Raw genomic sequence first — 10,413 nt, forward strand, 5'->3', positions numbered from 1 at the left:
CCAAAACCCCAGTCAAAACACCTGGCAAATGACTCCAAAAGTTACCAGTGCTCAAACCTGACTTTCCACCCCATGTTTGAGATTCAGATCTGTTTTAATCGTGCTGCTTCAGCCAGTTTTGCAAGTGGGCACCCTATGGTTGGAAACTGAGTTGCCCCCTAATGTTTGGGGGCAGAGTGATCATTTAGGGCGGCACGGTGGCATAATGGTTAGCACTGCTGCCTCACAGCGCCAGAGACCTGGGTTCAATTTCCGCCTCAGGCAACTGACTGTGTGGAGTTTGCACGTTCTCCCCGTGTTTGCGTGGGTTTCCTCCGGGTGCTCCGGTTTCCTCCCACAATCAGGTGAATTGGCCATGCTAAATTGCCCGTGGGGGAAGGGGTAAATGGAGGGGTATGGGTGGGTTGCGCTTCGGCGGGTCGGTGTGGACTCGTTGGGCCGAAGGGCCTGTTTCCAAACTGTAAGTAATCTAATCTAATTTGTAAGGTGTAAGTTGATGTGACTTACCCATAACATTTCTCCGAATGATGTGGCAGTAGCTGAAGCAACTTCTGCTGCTGAATTGTTTTCAGGCCACAAGGTATAGGTTATTCAAAGCTGTGTCTTAACAGCAAACTTATTCTTGCAAAGTCATTATCAAGATGTACAAAGGGATGAGGTCTGGTGCAGATGAGGGGGTCAGGAAATCTTCAAGATTCCTCCTCCTCCATCACAAAGAACGAATGCGCGCGCACACACACACACACACACACACACACAAACAAACACAGACACAGACACAGACACACACAGACAGACACAGACGCACACACACACACACACTTTCTTTCTCTTTCTCTCTCTCTCTTAGAATCTGCACCTTCCATCCAGATATTCCACCTTAACCACGCATATCTATCACTGTCTCTCCATGCCTCCTATTATTAATTTCAACCCAGAAAAAATGTACTGACCTTACATACATTATTGTGAGCTTTATGTCCCTTACATTATTCCCACAGTTTTGGGCATGCTCCTTAATGTGATATTGGTAGTTATGATACTCATTTTGCTTTGGAGAGAAGGAAGATAAATGTCACCCTGATTAATATCCCCTTCTCCCCTTCATTTACAGTCAATAGACAGGGAATTAGTCTAATACAAGAAACAGATAATCTTCTTGTGCAACGATGCTACACTCAATGGAACTCATTGCTGTGGAGGGTTGTGGAGGCCAAATCATTGAGTGTATTTAAGACAGAGATAGATAGGTTCTTGACTATTAAGACATTCAAGGGTTTTGGGGAGAAGGCAGGAGAATGGAGTTGAGAAACATACCAGCCATGATCGAATGGAGGAGCAGACTTGATGGGCCGAATGGCCTAATTCTGCTCTTATATCATATGGTCTTATGATTTGCTGGCCCACCTTATTTACCTCTCTGCTGTCCGGATGGTTGTATCTAAAGTTCTTTAAGCTATTTGTCCAATTTTATCTTGGAACATATGTTCTCCTGCAATAGCTCTTGTTGAGCCATTCCGAGCCCAAAATCCCCCTCAAAAATATTTCCGGATGTTGATTTGATGATTTAACTCTGAAATGATGCAATGATACCTTCCGATGGGGTTGATGTTATTCCTGGGTGCAATTTAAAAAAAAAACTGGCAAATGATTTTTTTCATGGGGCTTCACAGTCTGTTATTGCTTATCAACTTAAGCAGCATATGTATGAGAGAGAGTCCGAATGCATTCATCAATGTTACATCAAGTTAAACCATTTATCACTCACAATGCGACATCGAGCCAAACATTAGCAGAGGGGAATTCCATTGGAAATACCGTTGTGTGATTTTACATTAGGAAGTAAGGGTCTACTGAGGCCACTATACCATTACATGTTAAATGCTGCATTGCAAGTTCAGCCTTGCTAAACCAAGATTCATTCAGAACTGCAGAACATTTCTTTAAAAGCATATTTGATGCTGATCCATAATTGAAAGAAATCCCTGTAGGACTAACTATATCAGCTTATTAGAAAGTGATACGATGTCCTTTTATTGTATTTTCTTTCTGGAATACCTCGTGGCATTGATATTTCCCTGAGTCAACGTTATGTTTTCTTTTTATAATCTTAAGAATTTTCTTAGGTAACCTCACAGCTTCCTCTTTTCCAAAGAAAGCTAGACCTCTTTCTTTCATCTTTCCTCAAAACTTAAATTTCCTGGTATCCAGGAGTGTTGTTTGCATTTGTATTCAGTAGAGCAGCAATCCCTCTCCACATGGTGTTCACTGTAGTCACAAATAGAATCTCTTTTGCTATGTATTTGGCCCCTGGGCAAATTTAACCCATTACCTTGTTCCCTCCTTGTAACCAATGGCAAGAACTGATAGTCAAAGTGACAATCCAACAATGCTCAGTAACGGCCTGACATATTCGCTCAATGTCAAGAGTGTGGTGCTGGAAAAGCACAGCAGCTCAGGCAGCATCTGAGGAGCAGGAAAATCGACGTTTTGGGAAAAAGCCCTTCATCAGGAAACATCAGATTCCTGATGAAGGGCCCCTGCCCGAAATGTCGATTCTCCTGCTCCTCAGATGCTGCCTGACCTGCTGTGCTTTTCCAGCACCACACTCTCGACTCTGATATCCAGCATCTGCAGTACTCAGTTTCTCCATATTCGCTCAGTGGCTAACACTGCAGCCTCACAGCACCAGGGACCCGGGTTCGATACCAGCCTCAGGCCACTGTCTATGTGGAGTTTGGACATTCTCTCTGTGTCTGCATGGGTTCCTCTGGGTGCTCCGTTTCCTCCCACAGTCCAAAGATGTTCAGGTTGTGTAGACTGGCCATGCAAAATTGCCCATAGTGACCAGGGATGTGCAGGCTGGATGGATTAGCCATGGGAAATGCAGGGTTACAGGGATAGGGCAGGAGGGTGGGTTGCTCTTTGGAGGGATGCTGTGGACTCGATGGGCTGAAAGGCTTGCTTCCACATTGCGGGGATTCCATGATTCTGTGAAAACAAATCTTTCCTCAGACTGAATCCAGGGGAAAAAAATTGGACAAGGAGCAAGAGATACACAAGCTATCGCCAGATCAATTTAATTTTTCAATTGCCTTAACATAAAGCTCCATACCTCTGTATTGAAAATGGCTCCATTTCTAGTTTTGCAAGAATATATAGCTAAGACAGTTTATTTATGCTGTTCCATCTTTCTCTGATGAAATAAATGCTTTGAGAAAAAGATTTCCATTTCAACCATTATCTTTTGGCTCAGTTTTTAAACAAAAGTCAAGTCCTTTTCTGTGATGAAGTCTTTGGACTTTGTCACATAGTCAAATAAAGGGAAATGGGGAACCACAGAGACATCAGTGGAATCGATTGAGGGGCACGTTTAAAGAGTAACTGTGCAATAATAACTGAATTAAACCAATAGCAACGTGGATACAGAAGGGGAAAATTCTGCTTAACCAAACCCCTTCACTTTAAGGAACTAGGAGCCCAACAGAATATTTGATGAAATGCTAAAGGAAGGCAGCGCAGTTTCAGGGTAAATCCATGGAATAGACAAGAAACTTATCAAAAGGTAGATACGAGTGAATCCTTGTTAGACCAGCGGTTTTCAATATTTTGTTTTTGATAAAGTAACACTACAATGTATTGTGAAATTTTGTTAGAGCCCCAACCTTCTGTTCTTTCTCCATTCCTGCTGCATATATTTGAAAACAAAAACCAAGACAAAATTAGGCACAAACAAATGAATGAAAATGGAAACACTTTAACTGATTATTTTTCATTAAATGTGATCACAATGAATGTTGAAAAGAAAATGGTACAGTTTCTGAATAACCTGAATCATTCAGACGTGCTGACAGAATCTTTGTCTTCCCAAAGAATCCTGCTTGAAAAATACTGCACTTTAGCCACTGTATCATGTTGGACGAATGGGCTGCTCTGAGATTTGGTATTGTTCTCACTTCTGTTTCTTACTTAACGAAATGACTTGGAGTCAGAAACTCAATTCAAGGTCATAGAGCCATACAGCATGTAAACAGACCCTTCAGTCCAACTAATCCATGCTGACCATATTCCCAAAGCAAACCAATTCCCACATGCCTGTCTTTGGCCTAATCCCTCCAAACCTTTCCCATTCATGTACTTTTAAACATGGTAACTGTACCTGCATCAACCACATCCTCTGACAGTTCATCCCACGCATGAACCACTCACTGTGTAAAAATGTTGTCCCTCATGCCCTTTTGAAATCTGTCTCCATTTACTTTCAAATTATGCCCTTTAGTTTTGAACACCTCATGATAGGGAAATGACCCTTACTATTCACCCTATCCACGCCCCTTGTGATTTTATGACCCTTGTAAGGTCACCCCTCAACATTTTATGCTCCAATGAAGAAAGTCTCAGCCTATCCAGCCTCTGCTTGTAACTCAAACCCTCCATTCCCAGCAACATCCCACTTTGAGTGCAACCCTTCATCAGATGGTGGCTATGTGCAATATAGATGTTTTGTTAAGAGAAAAAGGCAGGCAGTAGCACTAACATTTTGGTCAGGTTTGCTGATAAAATCAAACTAGAGGAGAGTCTAAAATCAGAAGAGGCAACTTAGAATATTCAACTGAGTTGGACAAAGTGGAAAACGGTATTAAATACAGACAGTTACAAAGTACCGTATATAGGATGGGAAAACAGGCAATATGTACATACAATGAATGGTGCTAAAACAGAAAGAGATAGAGTAGTCTGGGTAGACTCTACTTCTTTGGGAAATTCACCCAGTCAATTAATGAATTGATAAACTCAAAAAGATCAAACAGTAGGCTATAACTTAAACTACAATGCTGATGAGCTCACTTATTCAGGAGTGGGTCTGGTTTAGATTGCTGAATATTTTCAAAGGTTGGAGGAAGAGTAGGAAGGAAGCATGAGATGAATGAGGAAAGTCATGTGATTTTGTAAAGGAAGTAGATGATGAGTAAAATATGAATCCAGAGTGTTAGAGTGAAGTTATAGAGTGGGAGTAGGGCAAGGAGCTACTGGTCCAGATTAGTAGAAGTTAACTTTACGACTAATACAAGAGGCTTCTTTGTTATGTGCAGAGACCACAGCTTCATGTGGATTTGCAGATAGATTTGCATTTAATATAGGAATGGATGCTGCATGGGAGGTACTGCAGAACGCTTCCCCATAGTCTACCTTAATCATAATTCTCACAGAAAGAGGATGTGGCCTGACGGTACTAGTTTGTCTGCAGTGAGTGATGGCCTCTGCTGCTTTTTCTCTCTCCCCAAGTATGTCTCCTCCACTCTGTGGATTTGTTTTTAAAGATTTATCCTTGAGGCAAAGTAAGTGCTTCAAACATGGCCAGATTTAAGTTGAGAATGGTATAGCTGCTGCAGATCATTTGATGTGAGCCCTTCCATACCTGTCTGATTATGGAAACTTGGCACATGAGCAACCATATTCGGAGACCTGTAGAGTGCTTTTGCCTTGGTGAGCAGTTGTGAAGACTACTGACATTGTTGTCAAACACGCCATTAATATGGACATTGTAAAAAATACTGTTGATTTGAGGGTTTTGCGGAAAAATAGATTTAAAGTTTTTTTCATGAGTTGTGGGTATTACTGTCCAGTTCAACACTTATTGCCCATTCCTAAGTACCCTTGTGAAGCCAGTAGTGAGCCTTCCTCATATACTGCTACCGAAGTGGGGACACCCACAGTATTGTTAGGAAGAGAGATCCACCATATTGATCCAGTGACAATGAAGGACCAGTGACATAGTGCCAAATCAATGTGGTGTGTGGTTTGGAGGAGAACTTGCAGGTGGGGTGCTCTCCGGGGATTGCAGTGACTCAAGAAGACAGCTCATTGCCATCTTTTCAAGGGCAATTAGAGATGGGCTGTAAATCTTGACCTAACCAGTGTTTCCCACATCTAATGAACAAAACACATAAGTTAGATAGCGATCTGGATTGGAACTTGCTTTCCAAAGAGCCTTGTGAAATGTATTATATCATTAAATTGACTTCTTCATGCACCACAAACCATGAGCTTTAATTTTTAAAAACTTTGGAAGATGTAATCTTCAAAAATCCCAGAGTTATCACAAGGCAATAATTGCCGAATAAAGACTTGTAGTTCTGTGTAAGATAAAAATATAGCCTGTCCTAATTAACTACGTGATGAGCATGTTTCCCCGTGTGGCATGCAGACCAGAGAAATGCCAAGATTGATGCTGATGGTTAATCTTAGCCAAAGTGGTGGTGGTGATACTACATAGAACATAGAAAAGTACAGCATAGAACAGGCCCTTTGGCCCACGATGTTGTGCCGAGGTTTAATCATAATGTAAAATATAATAACAATCTATGCACCCTTCAACTCACTGCTATCCATGTGCATGTACAGCAGAATCTACTTCTACCACCACAGCTGGCAACACATTACATGCATCCAAAACAACTCTCTGCGTAAAGAACCTACCTTTACATTTCCTTTATATTTTCCTCCTAATATCTTTAAACTATGACTCTTCGTACCAGCCAATCCTGCCCTGGGGAAAAGTCTCTGGCTATTGACTCTATCTATTCCTCTCATGATCTTGTATACCTCGATCAGGTCTCCTCTCTTCCTCCTTTTCTCCAGAGAGAAAAGTCTGAGCTTATTCAAGCTTTCTTCATAAGGCAAGCCCTCCAGTCCAGGCAGCATCCTGGTAAACCTTCTTTGCATCCTCTCCAAAACCTCTTTCCTATAGTAGAGCGACCAGAACTGGACACAATATTCCAAGTGTGCTCTTACCAGGGACTTGTAGAGCGAGCAAAACCTCGTGGCTCTTAAACTCGATCCCCCTGTTAATGAAAGCCAAAACACCATATGCTTTCTTAACAACACTATCCACTTGGGTGACAACTTTGAGGGATCGATATACTTGCACACCCAGATTCCTCTGTTCCTCCACACTGCCAAGAATCCTGTCTTTAATCCTATATTCAGCATTCGAGTTCGACCTTCCAAAATGCATCACTTCGCATTTATCCAGGTTGATCTCCATTTGCCATTTCTCAGCCTAGCTCTGCATCCTGTCTATGTCACGCTGCAGTCTGCAGTAACCCTCTATATTATCGACGACGCTTCCAATCTTTGTGTCATCTGCAAATTTACTAACCCACCCCTCAATCTCCTCATCCCAGTCATTTATAAAAACTACAAAGAGCAGAGGCCCCTGGTGCCAGGGGAAAGAGAGAAGCAAAGTCAAATTAATTGCTGCTCCAAAGGTTATGCTGTGATCCTGTTGAAAGTGTAGATATGGAATGAAGACAGGATTGGTCTTAATTATTAATTTAGAGGTCACTTGACTGGCTGTATGTCCATTGGAGCACTGTCGAGAGTGTGGTGCTAGAAAAACACAGCAGGTCAGGCAGCATCTGAGGAGCAGGCGAATAACATTTGGAGCATAAGCCCTTCATCAGGAATTCTTAGTTAATTAGAATAGGCTATATTTTTATCTAACACAGAACTACAAGTCTTTATTCAGCAATTATTACCTTAAGATGATTCTGGGGTTTTTGAAGATTACATCTCTAGCATCTGCAGTCCTCACTTTCTCCCTTGGGAGCAACATGCATGATGCAGGACATTCTTGTAGGACCAGTGAGATAATGGTCGCCAGTCACTCAGATAAAGGCCCAACTTATGGCTTAGGATGGAAAATGAACTACCTGGGGAGGCTCTGTGCAAGATCCAAGGTCGACCAATAACAACAGCTTTTAGATGAGATTCCCTACAGTATAGGAACAGGCTCTTCGACCCAACAAGTCCACACCAACCCTCTGAAGAGTAACCCACCCAGACCCATTCCTCTACATTTACCCCTGATTAATGCACCTTACACTATGGGCAATTTAGCATGGCCAATTCACCTGACCCACACATCTTTGGATTGTGGGAGGAAACCCAAGCGCCTGGAGGAAACCCACGCAGACACGGGGAGAATGTGCAAACTCCACACAGACAGTCACCTGAGGCTGGAATCAAACCTGACACCCTGGTGCTGTGAGGTAGCAGTGCTAACCACTGAGCCACCATGCTATCCCAAGAAATTTTATATTCAAGCCTCTACCATTGCTTTGTGGCCCTTAGATAGCTACAGGTCATGGGGATTCTCTAGCTGCTGACACCAATCAAAAACTCACAGTCTCAAGAGTTCTGACAGGTCACAATACTTTAATATGCTGCCACTTATCAGTGCAATGTATCCACAGACAAAATAAAGAAGGAACTCACTTTTGAAAACCTCCGAACATCTCAAAACACTTTGCAACCAATGAAGTCCTTTTCAAATGTAGCCATTATTCTAATGAATGAAATGCAGCAGCTATGTCATGATAATAACTATAATACCTTATAATGTTAATAATATTGGTTGAAGAATTTAAATTTCTAGTGTTACCTCAGTTGCTAACATACTTATCTCTGAGTCACAAGGTTTTGGGTTCAGGTCTCTCCAGGGTTTGAGTGTAGAGATTGAGTTGACACTTCAGTGCAGTCTTAAGGGCATGCTACAATGCTGGAGGTGATACCTTTGCAGCCATATCAGACCAAGTCTCCAGCTTCTGCTTGGGAAGCTGTAAACAATTTCTATTGTGTTATTTTGAAGAAGGGCATGGTAATTCTGCACCCTGTTCTCGCCAAGATTTTTCTCTCAATCAAGCAGATTATCTGGTCATTGTCAAATTTCTGTTAGTGTCAATTTGCTGCATCTGCACTGGCCTTTTGTGTTTTCCTGTATTATAACAGTTATGACATGTCAAAACTGCTGTAAAACTCCTTGAGATGTTCCAGGGATGGTGAAAAGTGCTATATAAATGCAAAGCTTCCTTTCTTTTCAACTCACCTACTATTCTTTACAGTAATGCCATGGGACTTTTTAAATGCACACCTGAGGGTGCAGTGTGGCTCTGGTTTAACATCTTAAAGAAAAATAAACAGCACTTATGGCAGTGCAACACTTCCTCAGAAATACACGAGAATGTCAGCTTCGATTTAATGATTGCCAACTTTCATGTGGGCATGTTACAACATGGGGTAAAAAATGAGGTCTGCAGATGCTGGAGATCACAGTTGAAAATGCGTTGCTGGTTAAAGCACAGCAGGTCAGGCAGCATCCAAGGAATAGGAAATTTGACGTTTCGGGCACAAGCCCTTCATCAGGAATGTGCCCAGCTGATGGGGCAGCTGAAGCAATGGCACATGGTTTTGTTATTTTTTTATATATAGGCTGAACTATAGCTTTTGGTTCGGGATGAGAAATTCTACCTTTCTGGAGATCATTGGTGACTTCTCAGAAATGTGTCCTCGTGGCATCAGGGGAAAAAAATACAGAATTTTGACATGTGCTTGTTTATTTTCAGTATCGGAGATGGCTTCGAGCAGAATATGGTGAAAATCGATTTAATGACAAGCAGGAGGTAGAAAAGCTGCTGTCTCAGTACAATGAACAGCAAAAGCAACAGCAGTTGAGACTCGGGGAGCGCCACTGGACAAACCATGCATCGTCGGTCTATCCTCTTCCCTACAACGCCTATGGCAGTACTAGTCGCAGCTGGGTGAACAGATAAGAGGACTGCCAGAGAAACACTGCTGAATCATTTTATTCATTTGCGAATCAGCAAGAATATATACAGCCATATGTACCAACTGTGCAATATGAAGCAGGAGAACGGCATATAATTTATATACCATTGTTTTCTCTTTTCCTATTTATCATTTTCAAGTGTGTTTTCATTGGCTACAGTGTGCGAGTTGTGCCTTTCTTTAAACTAAAGTGCCTAATTAAGATTGCAGTGTTAAATTGTGCTGCTTTGGATTTGTTTGGCACCTCCCTTTTATCCAGAATGGATGCTTGCTGCAGTAACTTTGGGCAGTGCCATTTAGGGCTATAAATTATTTAACAGTCTATAAAGTTGCTACTTTTACCTACAAGCATTGACAATGTTGTTAAGTGGACATGAAACCATATAAGTTTTTTCAGTGCCGCATGTGTCAGTAAATGTTTACTTTTACTCATTAAGCTAATTGAATTTTAAAATGATTAAATAAAATGGAAAATTGGGTTTACAGTGTTGTACCTTTTTAAGTAAGTTGTGGAGTTTGCATCTTGTCCCATCAGGTACTTCCTCTTGTCCACAATTGGTAGTCGCGCTCTCAGTTACTTAGCCCCTTTAGTCTGGAATCCCTTTTCTAAACTTCTCTGTGTCAGAATCCCAACCCAAATGATCATCCCCTTTTTTAAAGATCTCCTTAGAAACTACCTCTTTGACCCAATGTCTTGTGACCTTATTAATAGGCAATCTGAATGTGAATACCTTGGAATGCTTCCCGATATTCAAGGTGCTATTGCAGTTTGCAGTCAGTTTA

At 41.7% G+C, this 10,413-nt stretch overlaps 1 protein-coding gene across 1 annotated transcript in view; it reads left to right on the forward strand.

The window, feature by feature from the left end:
• The window catches only part of dusp22a (dual specificity phosphatase 22a), a 112,923-nt gene extending 102,810 nt beyond the window's left edge, over positions 1-10,113 (forward strand). Inside the window, exon 7 of the mRNA XM_060837972.1 lies at positions 9,408-10,113. Within this exon, the coding sequence (XP_060693955.1) occupies positions 9,408-9,614 (207 nt within the window). The 3' untranslated portion in view covers positions 9,615-10,113. The remainder of the gene's footprint in view (positions 1-9,407) is intronic.
• Positions 10,114-10,413: the final 300 nt, after the last annotated feature.

The sequence above is a fragment of the Hemiscyllium ocellatum genome, chromosome 17 (genome assembly GCF_020745735.1).
Source record: "Hemiscyllium ocellatum isolate sHemOce1 chromosome 17, sHemOce1.pat.X.cur, whole genome shotgun sequence".
In the NCBI taxonomy this organism is placed as follows: Eukaryota; Metazoa; Chordata; class Chondrichthyes; order Orectolobiformes; family Hemiscylliidae; genus Hemiscyllium; species Hemiscyllium ocellatum.